Here is a 19,157-nt window from a genome sequence, read left to right as displayed (position 1 = left end):
AGAGGCATGTGCGTGGGAAAAAAAAAAAAGAAAATAAATATTTTACAATTAAATATAACATCAGTGTTGCAGATGTCTAAATGAAGGTTAAAGAGCATTTAAATGATCATGTTTTTTTTGTGAAGCGAGTCTTAACTACAGGATGACATTGTCACTGAAAAACATTCACTTTATAATCAAATTTTTCAACGGCCTTTAACCTAAACTTCCACCTGAAAGTCACCACAGCCATGCTTACCGGGAGAGTGCTTCTAAAGTTTGAAACTAAGGGGGAAAAAAGGGGAAAAAACAGATTGTTTGGGGGATGAAAAGAGGCTCCTTTGAAACACATTCTAACATGTCTTACTGCAGAATAATCAAGTCATCAAAACAGATTTCATGTCAGCACAATGACAAATTAAAAGCACACACATCACCTCTGCAATTCATCCAAACAAGATAAAGGTGAGCAGATATTTTCCACGTCTGCATTTTTTTTTGGTTTAAAAGTCTTAGAAAGCAGGTAGAAAATTGCATCGTATATACAAATAATAAAATAAATCACATTCTGTGCGAGCGCTGTGAGTGAAGTCATAAGAGAGGTCTGTAACACCAGGCGTGAAGTGAGCTGTATGACTGCGAAAGCGCCGCTCTGCTCCTCTCCACTCCATCCATCCCCGCCTGGCTAATGTATCCCTCTCAATAGCCGGGGGGACAAGGGGGAGAAAAGACCGCCTGTGTGAAGCACAAAAAGCTCCACCGCCACCACGCTTCCCCATAGTAATTGGCAAGGAAGCATCATTCCATTCACTCCCGTGTGTCTTTTGTTGTCCTGTAGGTTTTTTTTTTTTTTTTTTATACAAGTGTGGCTGCTTTTTGAGGGTTGTTTAAAGACCGGCTAATTTCTGCAGCCCCTGCCTGTTGCTACCCATGTGCCCATTTATTTGTTCTTTTGTGAATGCACAATTGAAAGATTCTTTCTTTTTCTTTTTTGGACACTGGAGTGTATTAATAACGCTGCATTTAATAGAGTCTTGATGATACTTTTTAGTACCTCTACTTAATTTTGTGCATCTGCAAGAGTTCAGCATTTAATCTCTTCTGGATCCTGCTGCTTCCATCCTCACTCTGACAGCTTTGTTGCTGTTCAGTAAGTAGCGGTCGCAGAATAGAGGTTTGTGGGCATTGTCTCCTTTCATCACCACATTGTAGTAGTTGTATAAAAGCCTGCAAACTGTAGCTGGTAGTTATGTTTTTCACCACAATTACACTTTATCCGGTCATAAAGTGCATTAAAAATGTTACATCGCAGCACTTTTAACCCTCTGATTCATCAGCTTTGTATGAATACAAGGCGCTAGGAAAGGTCTACCTGCTCATTTGCTTTTTTTCAGGTGCAATTCAGTACTTTTGTCACGGGATCCTGTATTTATGTAACATGTTCACAGCGGTTTATACAGCTGTAACAATGTTGTACACTATAGTGGTTCCCCAACCTTGTTTTGCGTTTGACCCGTTAATGTAAAGCCATGTAAACCCCTTATCACCGGTTGCGTGAGTTGTGAGCATCAAAATAGTCATTTCCCCTCCTCAGTCTGGTTCATTTTAAAGACTGAAGGGCTAAAATGGAAGCATTTTACCCCCAAGAATATGTCATTTTAAGCAGCGGTGTCCTGACCACAGAGGTTGGAGCTGTTGGTGTGTCAACAGTTTGAGTCTAAAGGTCTTGAATTAACCGGTAACCTGTGACATTGTTTCTGGAGAGATCGTAGCTTTTGAGTTGTTAGCCTCGCTAGCTAGCTGTCCGCCATTTTGGTCCAGCCTGTAGCCAAGCCATTTGGTATACAGACATTTCCGGTGCACAGATGACAGCCTATCAATGCTTTCGGTTGTCCCCTGACTTTTTCCTTTAGCTCACCGTATTTTTGTGTGCGATGTCTCGACAACTATTGGATGCATTGCCATGCAGTCATGGGGACATTCAGGTGTCCTTCAGGACTCAGGATGAATTGTAAATTTGTTTTATTATCAGTTACATGCAGTAATGATATTCCCATCAGCCCCAGCTGTAATTTGTTGAAGCGCTAATTAGAAGTAGTCATCTATTTCCACCATGCTTTAATGCTACGCTGCAGAAAAGGAGCCAAACAGCAGGGCTTGTCCTGGCTTCTCCGGAGAAACACTAGTTTATTAGTCGACCGTTTGTCTTCGGAGCTGCGTCCGGACTTTGGATGAACTGACCCTTCAATAAGCTACACTAATGGTGTCAAAGTCCTACTAAGGAGACATACTTTTGTAAAACTTGAAGCCGTGGCAGCTGCTGTGATAACGGGAAGATGAGAGAAGCGATCGTTGACTGCTGAATATTAATGCGCTTCCAGTTCCAGTGCGTTTTACTGTTCGCATTGTTTTTATGCAAGGGCAACAATCAGAGCCAGGAGTCACTCCTAACCGTTCCCCCACTTACAGTAAACACAGCTTCTCCTGCGGGGTTACACTCTCAGTACAACACGATCTCATCTCGAGGGCCCTTTACGGCTGCAACGGCCTTGCATCTCGGGAAAATATTACAGTTAAAAAGAGTGTGTTGACCTCCGTCTGATCGGAACCTCTGAGCTAGTCGAGTTGAAGAAGCAGAATTGCACAAGATGGGGGGGGGTAACATAATGCGATCAAACTGTTTTTTAAGCAGACCGCATCTGCAGGTGAAAGGAAGTGTTTCAAACCATTTTTGAGAGGGGGGGGACAAACAAAAAAACCCTGTTATGTCCTCGAGTACTGACCCGTATGAATGCAGCACTGTGGTGCAGGATTTCCAACTGAACGGCCAATGGTGGAGACGGTGGCTCGTTCCTCCGCATATGTCATTTGAGAGGGATCTGTCCTTTATGTCCAGGCTGCTCTACAGTTGCACGTCCTTGTACAAAGGAAAGGTCAAACCAGTCACCTGACCTGAGAACCCCCCCCCCCCCTTGGACCGTGCCAAACGGCGAGAGGTCAAAGTTGGACACCTGGTCTTATTGTAGGGTCAAGACTTCTACTTCATCACTTCCTGGATGCTACCAGCTCTCCCAAGTCTTTCTCTATACGTCAAAACATGCAGCTTACAGATGGTGAGAACAGCTGTAGAAGACATGACGCACGTGTTTACTGCGAGGGAAAACATATTTAAAACTGATTCTATTGTGCGATAGATTCACCTAAACTCGATATCCGGGGAGGATTTCCATTTTAACAGAACCCTCATGATTCAGTTTCCAGAGGAATTGCAGCCTGGGATCACTTTACCTTGTTACCTTGTCGCACTATGTTCTGGTCTGATCTCCGTGTCCATTCCGCTCTGCTTCCCTCCCTCTCGCCACCACGCCGCCCAACAGAGTTCGCTTTGTCCCCGTGGCCAGTCATCCATTCCTAATATCCAGACTTTTACCGCACCGGGAGACGTTGCCGCATGCTTTCAAAGAACACAGTGAGACCGCTGACGGATGCCCTCCATCTCCCCAAAATGAGGCTTTTGAAGAAACCTCCATGGCTTTGAAGGAATGAGGAGCGTTAAATCATAAAATATGTTTTATTATGACACCAGATAGTACAAATACATGGAAACATAACAGCTATTTAAAAGCATGACAACCATGCTTTAATCACTCAACTCAAGAGTGTTGTTAACAATCAAGTAGGCTTGATACTGAAGTGCTAGAAGATAAAAAACGAATCTCAAAACATTCATATTAACCCGCATGCAGCCACCACTCATATATAGTAATGTCTCAACCCTTCTCATCCCACATCGCCTGATATTATTTGTTGAGTGAAGTGGAGAAAACAGTTCCCGAGGACCGTCATTAGAACTTAAATTCGAATATGCAAAGGCGATAAATTCATCGGAACACTTTTACGTTCAAGCAATGTTGACCAATATCTGAAAACAAACAGAGTCTCAAAAAAAAAAAAAAAAAATGCACTTAAAATGAAAACAGAACCGCACTGTTTGCGCAATCTGTCCCTGCAGGTGGAACAGTAACCAGACGTTTGGAGTACAGTGTAATGATGTTTCAGGTAGAGAGATGCCATGCAAAGAGATACCATCGGCACAGAGAGCTCCTTCTATTGCATTAGCGAAAGGCACCGATATCTCGATGTAAATAACTTCATTTTGGCCGCTGCCAGGCAAAGCAAATACGATTGCTAGCTGTTAGCGCAGCCGCGCGAGCCCCGGAAACTGACGGAAAGTGACTCCGACAGCTATGAACGGCGCTCGCGCCTGTGCGCTCTTGAGTATACGTTATCATCTCCTCTGTGCGGTGGAGCATATTAATAAAGCACCTCGCAGTTACACTTTTCTAAAACGGACCGTAAATCACCGGCCCGTTAAACCCACGGAGGGCAGCAATCGTACGACGAGAGGCCACCGGCTTTTAACCGCCACAATTAACACATTAAACACTTCAATCCGGAAGCTGACGCGACACAATCAGCGAGCGTATAATGGTTAATTAATGGCTAGTGTAAAGTGTGGGCCAGCCCTAGACATTCAAAACAAGGGAAAGTTAATCAGTCTAATTGTCTGAAACCATTTTCATTAACATAATATTGCCACTGAGGATCGCAGAATCAGAGAAATTGTCAAATTGGCATTTTTCTTCTCTTTTTCAGAACTTGTGTTTTTAGTACAATATGACAAATTACAAACACTGCATATAGTAAAAGGCACTCATTAAAAATGTGAGCTAAATTAGGAGTTTTTCTTTTTTGTTTTTGCATACTGCATACTTGTAATTAAGAATGCTTTGTCTCCCAGCAGAGCCACGTTGTTATGGCTTTCCTCTGTATCGACTGACACACACACACACACACACACACACACACACACACACACACACACACACACACACACACACACACACGGTCAGTTGCTGAGTAAGATGCTGTGAATGGTGTTTGCTGGGATTTTGGCGTCTGCTTCCTCCCCGCTGATCCTGAAGATCACAGCAGTGTTGGAGGGGATGGTGGTGGAGGCGTTCAGGGACTTTCCCAGCCAGCCGTGAGATCCACGCTTGTACATCTTAACCGTTACCTGCAGAGTAGGACAGAGAGAAGTCAACAGGTAGCACAGATAATTAAGATGATACGGTGAAGTGTTATACAGAAGCGGCTGGAAAAACAACAGGGTGCTGTTGTTGGATTTTCAGGGCTTACGCTGGGGGGGTCAAGACCCTGACGGAGACCTCCTGACCTCGGCCTGGACCCAAGCAGACGCTCATGACTTTCACATTTGAACTCTACGTGGACAAGCTGTTGCTTTTGTCCGTGGGCTTGTAGACTCAAGACAAACGTATTGATTGTGGCTTGTTGGAACAGGGACAGGGTTTAATTATGGCTAGAATAAAAACTTGTGGTCCATTTTGACCTTTGGTAAACTTTTTTTTTTTTTTGAATGACTAAATTGCGGTTTGTAGCAGGTAACCTTTTATTGAAATGAAGTAGAAATAACAGTGTTTTAACCACATTCAGTCTGGTTCTGCCTATTGTGGGCTTATCTTTTTCTTTTAAAATGATTCAAATAAGCAAAACAACTGCTGATTACCGATTACTTCTTTGACTAACTTAATCAATGATTTGTTTCTGATATATCATACTTATTTATTTGGGGCTCCACTCCAATTGTATACATTTACCAAATGTATTACAGAGTAAAACACATCACTTCTCTGTGTATTGTGAGATAATACTTGCACAAAGATCCTCCTTAGGAACCAATTAGTCCTCCACTGAAATAAAAAAAAAAAGAAAAAAAATGTAATATTTTCCACAACCGTGCTAAATTTCCGCGCGGCTCTTTTGCAACGGTGATCCGAAACGGCTTTCTGAAACAGATAATAAATATTAAATTAACCTTGTTCTCACTGTGAGCTTTTTTTTTTTTTTTTTTTTTTTTTTTTAAATTCCCCTCCACATCTTGAATGGAGTCACACCTCTCTTGATTTTTATGTAGGTTGTAGGCCATAATACGCTTTAACATGACATCAATAGCGGCCGTTATGCTTGAGCCCGACAATAGAAGCCGTAACTAGATTTAGACATGCGGGTAATTGAACCACGTCCATTTCAAAAAGAATGCCTCGCTGCATCTCTTGTTTGGCTGCATTTACAGGGGATAACAGAATATTACAGTGCCTTTTCACAGTTCCATTTTCTTTCACTTTAGCATTAGGCAATTTTTCAATTATTATTTTTTTTTTTTTCCCATGTTCTTTCATCCCCGGCTCTCCATAATGTCTGGGCCTTTTAGTTAATGGTAGCGACAGTCAGAGCCCAGTATATCGGCCCTTGTCCATTTTGCAGGTCATTGTGGAAGCCCAATAGGCCTTTTATTACGCCGACATCAAAAGGCAGATAAGCATTAGAGGTGGGGAGAATACCCTGCACTAGATATGTTCCCTCTTTCCTTTGTCCGCTATTGAAAGTGATCATTTTAATAGTGAAGAGGTTGGTGAGCTTTGGGGCTGATGGGAAGTGCGACACCCCTGACGGCCCTACGAATACGAGCGAGTCGATAACACAACACGAGCGCACAGCACAACCCTCAACACCTGCACACTCTTGCTGCTAACCTAATTATCTGCAACAAAGGCCACTGCCATTTCAGACACACATCTTTCCACCATTTACTTACTTATTACTGCGCATTAAAACAGGGAGAAAGCCAGGAAAAAAACCCAACCCCGGAACAATTGTGTCTTATATTGCAGCCATGGAGCCGTGGCCGAATGCCACATGGCTTGTATTACAATAGCGTCAGACACTTCAGAATGAGTGTCTTTTAATTTAGGGACGCATGAACAAATAGCGTCATGACAGCTGGTGGCGGAGAGGCGCATAAAACCGACACAAAGACATCACAGAGGAATTATTCTAACAAATCACAGCCAAACCTAATAGTTGCTAATCTGCAATTAACTCATTTAATGGAACTAAAGTTGAGTACTTTCATCTTTGTGGCACAGACAAAATACAGAGGGTTTTTTTTTTTTTTTTGCGTCACATTCAAACCCCGAACAAAAGAAGAAAACCAGAACAGCACTGAACATACTGCCTATGTGGGAAAGCTTCCATTAAGCATTTTACCTCCATAAAGGCTGAACAATCCTTTAAATGTTATTTTCATTAAAGAAAATGTTCTGAAATCTGCATCTTGATCCCGATCTGCTTTGGAATAGGCCCCGTCTGAGAATATTATGTTTTTTGTACAAGGATGATTTGTGGATGAATTGAATTTTATACCCATTTAAATTGATCCTTTTTCTGTAGCGACGGCCAGAGGGCAGAATGGAATCAAATTGCGGCATTATTTCGAGTTGATAGGAGCGTATGACATCTTATTTGGTTACAATTGCACGATGCACTCAGTAGTTACAGTTTGAAATGTGTAAATAACTCCTGGACAAACTGCCTACAACAACCTGGAAACCGGTTATTATCATATGCAATCAAGAAGAAAATTTGTGTTGATGTTTTAAGATCGGAAACGCGACAAGGAAATACCGTATCGTTTGATGTCGGAAACCGGTTTGATGACCTTCCGCATTGAGCGCGTCGCGCCTCGTACAGGAAGGAAAGCACGCAGCCGTCTTCTGGCAAAAAGCTCAAAGGAGGAGAGCTCTGTGTGGTCTAGACAACCTGCCTGCCAGGTGCTGTTCAGCAGAGATGGTGTGTCGGGTACAGCGACCGTCACCGCGTGTTAACCTCACAGCCACTTGAGGCAAGTGTCTGAGGGTAAAGACGATACTGTATCTAACTTACAGTGTAAAAGGAGCTGCTCACATAAAAAAAATACAAAATAAAAAGACATTATTCAAAAGTGCAACCTGCATCCTACACTAGCATGTCATAGCGGCACGTCCATCAACCAGACAATAGATCAATAGTTGCTAAAAAAAAAAAAAAAATCATGTCTTCCTTTTTGACTGTGAAATGTCCACAAGTGTACGAGAATCATTACCATTTCAAGCACAGACAGGCCTGTGTGTCTCTGTGTGTGTGTGTGTGTGTGTGTGTGTGTGTGAGAGTGTGTGTCTCTGTGTGTGTGTGTGTGTGTGTGTGTGTGTGTGTGTGTAACACTTAATGGCGAGGACAGGACCCTTGGGGCTAAGGTTGGGTGTCACACAAAGGGCTAAGAGCTCACCTAACGGAGTCTACCCCTGATCCGCCTCTCACTTTCGGTGTCGGGGGGGGGGAGTGGTGTGAATGACATCACTCCTCGCATTTCAACGAGACAAACTCCCGTCTTCTTATTTACCGTCTGCTAACAGTCATAAATCCTGCGCACCGTTGACCTTTTACCCTCTCAAACTCCAAGACGGCGGCTCACTCCGACGTCTCCTAGCGAGCGGCTGATAGGGTTCTCACCGGCTCGCTTATCTTCTACCTGTTAGGGACGTTCGCGGCACAGATTAAGACCGATAAACTTGCATCGCGACTTCCCACTGATCTAATTGTTTAAGGTATAAATGTGATTTTAGGTCTGACAGGTCTGAGGAACGTGAATAATGTGAGGGACTGTGTAATCGGGTAGGGACGTGTCACCGCCTGTGCGTATTGCCGTTCACAAAGTTCAGATTCCTCTCCTGATAAAGTCAAAGAATCCCAGCGGGGTATCAGTCGGCAGGGCGCTGTTACCTGGAGCCATTGGGTGCAGTGTTTCAGGTGAACTCTGAGTGAGCGTAACGCCACACCGGCTTCAGACGACGGGGCTCTTTGTTCCACGCCGTGTCTCACCAGACACAGACGGGGAGGAACACCGAGGAACACACCTCTGGAGCAGGAAACGTCTTCGTCGACTCGGGACGGGAGCAACCAAAGAAGTGGTGGAGGTTTTGGAATGTAGTTAATGAGGCAATTAGGTAAACGCTGTGTGGTTTGGCTCACTGGGGGAATAAAATGAACAACCTGCTGAGCGAGGTGTTAAATGCTGGATTATCTGCAATTAGGTGAAGATGGACTCTTCTAGTTTGGACGATGCAATTCAACACAACTGTTGTTTTTTTAAATTCAACATGATCTATGACTGTTTCATAATCTATAACTTATGCATCAGTGCAAAGAACAAATCATTGCTAAAATGGGAAAAGGCTGTTTTCTTATGAATTCATTTAAAAAAGAAGAAGAGAAAAGCAGGAAATCCTCACATTTATGAATCTGCAACCAGTGAATGTTTAGCAGTTTTTCTTTGATAAAAGACTTGACTGGTTAATCGGAATCAATATTGCCGTCGAATCATTTTCTGTTCACCAATTTATTTATATATATATATCGATGAAGCATTTCAGCACTAAAGCAGAGTAAATTAACCCCCAGAAATATCGTCTCGCTCGACGAATCACTTCACGATACTTCCTGCGTGAAATACTCAAAACATCCCAAAAATTGAGCTCCAGATGTGGACCATCCATTAAGATGCCTAAACTTTGGTTTGTCGACATTATCGACGACGTCAATAACTACATTTGTCTTAAAAACAACCGTGGCTGGTTAAGTTCCGAATAGCTACGTACGTCTCTGCTTTCCAACCAACCCGCCTCAGCTAACAGGAAGCCATTAGGATTGTCGGCAATAACCATTTACATCCATTCACCCGGGCTCTGACTTTATTCCCATCCGCATAAGTGCATTTTCTGCGGGAGGTTAAAATATGAATCCCCCTCCTTTTTCTCCTCAATGGGTCTGGTTGTCTGGCTGACTTGAGAGGGCACAATCTATGACTGATTTAATTTGCTCTTTACGAACATCTCTAACAGCATTACCCCCAGAGCATACACTGACTGCCCCCATCTGACTCCATTAACTCCCAAATCGGGTTTAAAGACCATATTGATGCCGTCCGTTATTAAGGGTGATTATCAAAACAACAGACAATGGGCCAAAGTGTCTGTTAACTAGTTTATCCATAATTTCACATTAACTGTAACAGATGGCAAGGCTGTCAATTACATACTGTATCTGCTGCGCACACACACACACACACACACACACAGCGGCCGCACACTGTCTGGATATGCAGCGTATTAGCCTTCACATTAAAAGAACGATAGTCTGCTCACAGGTGGTCAGAGGAAATGGACTGCGCGCTGCAAAAATAAACCATGATATTAAATGGCGAACTCAGAAATGCATCAATAGGAGAGAAAACAGTGAGAAGTTGCCAATTACCAGCTGGCGTCACGGAGGGTCTGTCTGTTTAATAATACGAAATAAAAAGAATAAAGTCAGAGATAAAAATGTTGCCGTTCAGTCCACTTCACCACCTTTATTCTCCTCAATTAACGAGAATGGCTTTTGAAACTGTAATTAAGTGTCTCTGCTCCACTCGGCCTCTTCATTATTCATGAATCCCTATTGATCATATCTTACGAGCTACACTGTGGGGACCGCTGTAATATCCTGAATCCCCAAAACAAATAGCCGAGCTTCCCGAGTTAAAATTAACAACTTGGCCAGTGACCAAAGAAAAGTCTCCATTAGATACTAAATCTAGCTTTTGATGCTAAATTGGATGATGTCAGAGAATCATTAATAGGAAGAAAAAAAAATCTCGTATGAAGCCTCTTTGGTCTTATTAAATATATCATAGCAAAAGGTCTGGGCAATGATTAAATATTATCCTTTACTGAGCTCCAGTGGAGCCATATTAGTAGGCTATGATCATATCATCGCGGGTCCAACTAACGATTGTTTCATTACCAGTTAATCTGCACGTTATGTTCTTATTAATTAATCATTTTGTCATTAAAAACGTCAGAAAATAGTGAAAAATGCTGATCGCAGTTTCACAGTGATGTCGTCAAACTGCTTGTTTTATCCACCTAGTAGTGAAAAACTCAAAAGATATGAATTTATGACAAAGATACTCATGTTAGACAAGATGATATCTATTGAAAAAGGGTGAGATATTGTATGTCTTTTTAACTCGATATACAGTACAATGAAGTAAAATAGTACCCTTTATTATTTGATAGCATTGTACTGTATAAGACCATAAAAAAAATCTCGGTATAACATACAATATTTATGGCTATCACAGATAATAACACACAGGTACGTCTTGCACAACCACAGCTCATTCCACAGTCAAAGACATTATTTTCTAATGAATATTTATGGCTTTGGAGCTTTATGTTAAACATGTATTCAAATTTACTGAAACCTCAATCTCCACCTGTGTTAAGTAGGAATGTGTAAAACATGAACTCTGCTGGATGATGTTTAACTAAATTAACAAAAGAGCGCTTGAAGAGCCCTCAAACATGACTGGCATTGCATGCCGGGTGATGAATTTTTGGAGGAAACACATTGAGTCATCTTCAAGTTGACAGATGCGGAATCTCTCCACGGGACTCTTCACAGTGGCACAGTGCTCGAGAGAAAAAAAATAGATTTTTTTTTACCAAGTTTAATCACACGCTATTACAAGGCGGCGTTTTATCATTGCCTTCCGCTGTGTAAGTGCCGGTGTCTTCGCTAGTTCATTACAGACACTTGTGAATCTGCAGCACCCTTCTCATGCGTAATTGCATGGTTAGCTTTCCTCTGTAGCTTCCTACACACACACACACACACACACACACACACACACACACACACACACACACACACACAGACACACACACACACTCTGGTGCAAATTATTTGCAATTCCAGTTTCCTTTCGAGAGCGACGCTACAATTACAGAAATCTGAACGTCCCCGGTAATTTCCCCACAATTTTCTTTTCTTTTTTTTTGTTTTGTTGAAAAACGCAACCGAGAGATCTTTTCTTTCTCGAAAATTCTTCGGAATTCTTTTCTTTAGCGCAGAAATCACTGACCTCTACGGGGCTGACGATCTGATAAAGTGCACTCGCACCGTGAAACAACTTTTACGGATCTTTTTTTCTTCTGGTAACTGAAAATACATACGTCTAATGTGTTGTTTGTGCGGTCCAACAGCATCCACTCACAGGTACACCGGCTTTTAGAGAAATGACAGGCGCTGCCATGTTCACATTCTAATTTGTTTAGCAAATAGCATCCTATACAGCATATAAAAAGGATTCTGCCATACATGTGAATGATGATCACAAATGCTTTATAATCAATAGAAATGGCTGCTGCATATATTTTCCTTTTAATGGATAAATACGTATTTTTCTCCGCATAAAAAGAGACCAAAAAGCTGCAGCGGCTGCCATTATTATCTATTTAGACAGCAGAATTTGTGCAGGCTTTGTAAATGGCCAGCTCCTGGCCTTTTGTGTGCCTCCATTCATTATCGCCACAAAGCAGTTTGATGTCTCCCCTCTCCGCCTTCTCTGCGCTAAGCACCGGGGAGCACGGCACACCGTCCATTAACAGGCTTCCGTGACGCGTGCTGCCCGGGAGACGGCCAAACGGAGAGGAATGTCGGCGCGGAGAGTTAAATTAACAAGCTACATCTGTGCGGAATCTGTAGACGGTCCGAAAGACGAGCTTGTCTCTAGGGTAACCGAAGTCTGATTGTTCGTTGGCCGAGATGTTGGCAGTGCATTGGCGGCCTTTCGCCTGGTGGCTTCTCCTCTATTAATCAGCTGACATGGTTGTAGTCAAGTTACGCTCGTAGGAACTCAATTGTTGTTTCTCAGCTATGCAATTACTAGACACTCTATATGCTGACCGAGAGTGAGGAGACTTTTTTTTCTCAAACACGAGGGCTCAATTTCTACTCCTCCTCAATAATCTGGATTATATAAACTGGTACAAAGAAGTCATGAAGTCAAATTTCAGAAGAGGAGACGACATGAAGATGAACAATATAAGTAACCTGCACTTTAAATTATGGCATGAATGGATCCTTAGCTCTTTCTCTCTCTCTCTCTCCCTGACACACACACACACACACACACACACACACACTCACACACACACACACACACACACACACACACACACACACACACACACACGCACACAGACGCACACACCCAATGTAATTACCCCTCAATCCATACAAATTGAATGAAGCCAGACCCGTGGTCTAAGAATATAGACCATAATTAATAAATTACAGCCACTCTACTCAATCATTCTCCACTTTGGGGACATGTAGACATCCCGTTCTCCGCAGAGTAATCGACTGAGCCCGCAGAAAAACACACCTAGTGCCTCCACACGGTGGCTTTCGCGGATGCATCTGGTGGCCACCTCTCACAGCCGAACAGATGCCCGGGTGAAACCCGCGGCTCGTATCGCCAGATCTTCTACCCTGCGTGTTTACAAGTAACAAATCAAAAAGCATGCATTATTTCTGGGCTCTGAAAATACGCCTGGGGGAGCTATCAAGTTTCTTTGCCCCCCCCCCCCCCCCCCCCAAGCTTCCCCTCGCAGCTGCTGCACACGAGCGAAGATACTTTCATGGAGTCCAAAAGAGCAAATGTTAAGTTTTCGTACGAATCCAGGAGCAGAATCTATTCCTCCTTGAGGTTTGCAGCTAAATGGTTTGAGTCTGATAATGGGATTTATACCCCTGTTTGTATTTGAACATGCTGAGTGGGGTAACAGAATATTCACCATATATTCTCCAAGTCACATTTCTATGTGATGTATGGGGCGGGGGGGTTCGCCTCACACTGCCTCCATTTACAAATATTTCTTTGAAAATAATATATTTTGTTGTCACTGTGTGTGTGCGTGTGTGTGTGTGTGTGTGTGTGTGTGTGTCCCCTTGGGCTAGAGAAGGGCCCGCTGGAGACTGTCTAATGATTGTTGGGTCATGTATCAAATACACAGCAGCTGGAGGCGAGAGTACATACAGTCTGGATTTTTTTTTTTTTTTGGGGTGGGGGGTGTGAACGAAAGCCTGAGAGGAGTCTGAAAGGAAAACCCGGACTGAGTGTTTTGGTGCTGAGGGTGGGTGAGAAATCCGTAATGGATGCTGACCGGGGGGGGTCGTCCCCACTGGACCTTAAGAGCTCTGACCTTTGACTGTGTAACAATTACTTCATTCAACTAATTTCTCTAACAAGCGGTACTGAAGCACCGTCGCACAACTGGAAAAAAATGCAATGGTTGCGAGTGATTTCAGGCAAAAAAATGTCACCAAAAACCGCTGCAACACTTACATTTATTACCACATTGACGGTTAAGATTACCTTTCATGCCACCTGGAGAGACAACATGTAACCAATTAGCCAAATCATTACCTTCCAATAACATAAACAATAATTATCAACCGATCAGAGAACGTGAATAAGCTCAAATGATGCTTATTCACAGTCAATGGCCGCGCAATTGCCTTGATTCAATCGAGTGAGCTAATGAGTACCTTTGCAGGCAGGCAGAGTGACACGCCGCAGTAAAAAAACTGAAGAGTCAAGGCAGTAATTAACTCTAGGAGTGTTAATTGGGACGAGTGTGAAACATGTTTTTTAAACAGCAGATTGTATTTTTTTTTCTTAAAGACCACTCTTAGTCTAATTGCTTCACTTCTAAATAAATAAACATGTAATTATGATAATTATGAAATAAATAAAAAACTGTACAACCTGATTTTTTTTTTGTTAATTGAATGACCAAAATTGTATTGTAATCACCAAATTGAGTGTGTATGCAGAAATAACTAGTTTTTTATAATATATATATTTTTATTTATGTCCTTAATTGTTTTCAAATAACTGTAAAATTTTCCAGTTCCCAGAACAAGATGCCTGAAAACTGAGTGAGACGGTCATAAAGTACTACTGCCACCTGCTGGCCTTCAGATTCATGTGGGCCTTTTTCTTGCTTTACATTAGCATCCATACTGTCCATCTACAGACCGTACCTCTGGTCCTGGAAGGAGGGGAGGGGGGGGGGGGGGGGGGGGGGGGGCTCATCACAAGTGGACTGACCTGAGGAGCGTGTCCCAGCAGGGCCCACAGCGAATCAGCCGACAGGGTCTTGACCCTGGAGAACTCGAGCATTTCCGTCTCCTGGCGGTTGAGGGCGATGTACTGGCAGCCCTGGAAGTCTCCTTTCAGCTGCTCGCCACAGTGCAGACTCACCAGATCCCACGTCCCCACCCTCCTCAGGACTTCACGCACGGCCTCCATCTGCCTGTACGACAGACGACCTGCAGGACAACAACAAAAAAGAAAAGGAACGTTAAGAAAAAGGCTGATGTGGAAACCTCACCTGCAGATTCCTTCAATAGAACATCAATTGATTATAGAGCCGCTCACCAGAGAGCCAGGATGGAGTCAGTGCGTCCGACATCCAGGCCACGTAGCCCTCCCTGAACGATTTGAGGAAGTCGTCCGTCTGGCCGTGAGAGATCAGCTCCCTCCTCTTCCTCAGCTCCTCGTCGAGCTCGCAGTCTGGAGAGAGGAAGATGACCCTGGGGAAAAAGAGGCTTTGGCGCACAGGCGCTCCGCTCCTCTGCAAATGGCCGCATAAGTTAGCGGTCTTGGTCTAGAGGAGAAGAATGTAGGGGATGCGGGTAGTTAGTTTCGGATTAATCATTTCATTTATAAAAAGTTCAGGAAACATTGAAGGTGGCCGTCACAATCAATACTTTTTTCGCAACAAATCAAAATGTGTCTGTACATCAGGAAGCAGCAGCACTGACAGCTGGTATTTGTAGTCTTGTTTACGTCTTCTTTGATCAGATAGTCTCTGATTTAAATGATAACTAATAATAATTAATTGGATTAATTACAACTGTGTTTACCCTGCTATGACACCTATAGGTCTTCACCTAGCTTGTTTTTCCACAACCAACCAACATAGATAATCAATTAATAGAAAAAATATTTATTAATTGGTTGATCATCTCAGCATTTGGAGTTTTTTAATCCAGAAATGAGTCACGGTTTTTAACATTCACACAGGGTGCCTCTGTGACGAACAGTTATTCAATGACATAAAAGACACAAATGCAGATGTCCACTTTTCAATTAAAATAAAAAAAAGGGACCCACTTATAGAAATGATACAACTTTAAATTGGCCCAGACGGGTGAATCTGTATCTGCTGTTGTGTAGAATAATTAAGTTAATACGTGCCGATTCAAGCAGAACTATTCAAACAATGCAGCGTGTGTGTTTGCCGTCAAGACTCTCCTTGTCGAGCTCTCGGTCCAAACCGAGCGTCTATAGAGATGGAAATGAGTGACTCCTGACAGACCCGGGCACATAAGGTGACAGCTGTGTTTAGGCACCTGCCTGCTTTCAACCCCCCCCCCCCCCCACACACACACACACACACACACACACACACACACACACACACTTTTCTGAATATAATTACGGCCTTTCAAATGAAGAGCGACCACTTAGGAAGTTTAGGAAGCCCCGTTGTAGTAGAAAATTTCCATATAAATTGTTATGGTGACTCAGAATCTCTTCACCCGGCTGGAGTTCAGATGAAAACAATGTTCTGGACAACTGATTGGACCTTGGGACACAAGGGTGCCAGACAGTTTGACATTTAGGTTTTCATGACGGTATTTCAACATTTCAGCTAAATGTGTCTCTCTCTTTTGTTTTTTTGTACCATGATAGCTTTGACTGGATCTTCAATCTGCTCAATGCAGGTATTGGTAAAGTTTTGGTCCTCTTCCTTCACTTGCAGGTGCCAGTTGTGGTTGTGAGCGGACACTGTGCCTCTCCAGGGCTTCACGTCTATGCAGAAGATCCCCTGGCCTTTTAGGGAAGAGAAGAACACATTAGTGAGGTTTTCACTGAGACAGAATGACAGTGGAACGCCACAGATGCTGTCGCTAACTCTGTACTCAAGACCTCAAGGAAAAAAAGGGATTGAAATCCTCCATCAGCGTTCATTTTATATCACGATAGCGCTATGTATCGTGATATAAAACATTTTCTGTGAATGGATTCCCTAAACTATTTATGCATGTATAAATAATTGGATTGTAATACCTCGAATACATAATATTGTGATCACTATTGGTGCGTTTGCAACACTGTCAAACAAATATGTAAAGTGAATATAAAGACATTTTGACAGGTCAGTGGGAAACAATAAAAACTATGGATGGCCGAATTCCATTTGGCGCCTGCAGTTTGATCGCGCTGGTATTCTTCATGCAGGGCCCTGGTCCACCTATAGACAACAGGGCCTTAATTAGTGTTATTGATTACACCTGTGTTGACCCTGCAACGAGGCGTTAAAAAGGCTGCTGTGAGCAGTAGATCAAAGCCATCGTTAAGTGTCATCAGTAACACCTGCGCTCCTCCTGCTGCCACAAGAAACTGTCTGCAGTAACTCAGCCTCAAAGACCTGGAGAAAACTAAAGCTCAAGATTTATCTCAATATTATGAAACTCAACATTCTGGTAATGTTGAATCCTACACCAAAATCTGTATTATATAGATTTACTGTGCAGATTTTTTCTTCTTCACGAAAGGCCATTTTATTCTAGATACAGACCTGTGAGGATGACGATGTTGATGTCGTCTTTGGCGGTCTGAAACGGGTCGCGGATACGCAGATGGCCGTAGACGTCTTCCTTCCTCATCCCGGTGAGTTTCCTACAGTAAAAGGACATGTTTATAAATTAAAAAAAAAAAAAAAAAAAAAAAAAAAGTCAAGAATATGAGGTATTTTGTGCAAAAGTACACGTTTGAAGCTGCATTAATTGATTTTATGTTGGCCACTTGGGGGCATTAAAATAAGCTGCAAACACAATATTTAAATGTTATAAAGTTGCTACAGCAGACGCTTGGAGTTGTCTTCCTGTACACCACCACACTAATGTAAGTCCGGTATTCGTCATGCTCCTGTTAGCTCTGTTTTGGTCTCCACCAATTCCTGAAGGACATTTCTGGCTTTTTAGCTGCTAAATGTGTTAACCAGCTAGTCACTATCTTTTGGGCAGGCAGTGTACAGCAGCTGCTTTTTAAAAAAAAAAAAAAATTTCAGGGAGAACAACTCAATTCATGAGAGCAGAACAGTAAAACCAAAACCATGAGCTGAAAGATGCTGTAGATGATGAGCTAATGGGGAACTGCAGAGTGAGGTTCATCATCGCTCAATCCGGTTCACTTTACACACTACTAATATATAAACATGCATCGATGACACTTCACACGCAATGCTTACCTGACATGCTGTATGAAGTCAGGTAGTGTTGGTGTCTGATGTGGGCTTTGACTTTGAGCACTTCCTGAAGCTTTGGAGCTGAGGTGAAACGGTGTGAACAGACTTCCAAGCTGAGGCATTCTAGTCTTTATCTGGGGAAAAAAAGAACATTAACTTTGATTAAAAGACAACATATTCAGCAAAACAACAATGTTGCACTGAGGGAACTGCATTCATAGCTTCAGATTTTGGCTTTTAGACAACACTGAACATGTTTTAGCCAAAACCAACTTGCTAAACTAACAAACTAAATGTAAAAACGTTATCTGAATTGCTCTTGTGCTTGAAAAGCATGCTAACTGCTACATTCAGGCTCCACAGCGACGATGACGACACTTGATGTCGAGGACCCTGTGTAGAGAGAACAAAGAGCAAAACACAAGTCTGGCACGAGCTCTAAAACAAACAAAAAACACAATACATACTGATGGGAGTCTCGCGCTGCGTACAGAGCCGTTCAAGAGGGAAATACAAGGGAATTCAGCGCGACATTTTCGCGACGTCAAAGTCTACGGGTCTGTTTCCAAATGCTGAGCAACGTAACTCTATCCAGGAAAGCTGTTTCACAATCTCCCCCCCCCCCCTCCTGCTCTCCAGCCGCACTTCCAATGTTCCTGGAAGACGTAAACAACATACCACGTGGTGCCACCTGCGGCATCGTATTTCGCATACGGGTACATGACGTCAGGGCGCGTCACTTGGTCCCCGCAGTGTTCCGTGTGATGCATTTAGGAAACGATGCCTGTTATTCTCATGTGATGTTTTGGACCGGTAGTGTGCATGACAAGCTGTGAGTAAATACACAAACGCCACAGTGGAAAAAATACTTCTCAGCCAAGCCTGAAAGTATTTGTGAATGTACTTTTAGGATCAAAAGTACCCTCCTCAATGTGAAGGGGTTTAGTCTTGCTGTCTGATTTTAAAAAAAACCTTGTATCTCCAGCTGAGAGAACAATCCCACCATCAGGTCCATTTAGTGTGTTCTGGAGCTTTTGATCATCTCATGATCTTCATCAGCAGATGGAGTTT

The 19,157-nt window shown here is 42.8% G+C and overlaps 1 protein-coding gene across 1 annotated transcript; it reads right to left on the bottom strand.

Moving 5' to 3' along the window:
* Positions 1 to 3,531: 3,531 nt before the first annotated feature.
* si:zfos-911d5.4 (uncharacterized) lies at positions 3,532 to 18,690 on the bottom strand. The gene is made up of 7 exons (XM_068736961.1): positions 18,554 to 18,690; positions 18,090 to 18,220; positions 17,418 to 17,518; positions 16,521 to 16,669; positions 15,209 to 15,437; positions 14,879 to 15,099; positions 3,532 to 5,056 (listed from the first exon to the last, which is right to left on the bottom strand). The coding sequence occupies exons 2-7, from the start codon at positions 18,206 to 18,208 to the stop codon at positions 4,889 to 4,891; spliced, it is 987 nt and encodes a 328-aa protein (XP_068593062.1). The 5' UTR covers positions 18,209 to 18,220; positions 18,554 to 18,690; the 3' UTR covers positions 3,532 to 4,888.
* Positions 18,691 to 19,157: the final 467 nt, after the last annotated feature.

The sequence above is a fragment of the Cebidichthys violaceus genome, unplaced genomic scaffold (genome assembly GCF_023349555.1).
Source record: "Cebidichthys violaceus isolate CVI_PGR_0920_01 unplaced genomic scaffold, fCebVio1.0.p SCAF_74, whole genome shotgun sequence".
Taxonomy (NCBI): Eukaryota; Metazoa; Chordata; class Actinopteri; order Perciformes; family Stichaeidae; genus Cebidichthys; species Cebidichthys violaceus.
Note: the sequence above shows the minus strand (reverse complement) of the source record. Positions and strands in the feature narration are given on the sequence as shown.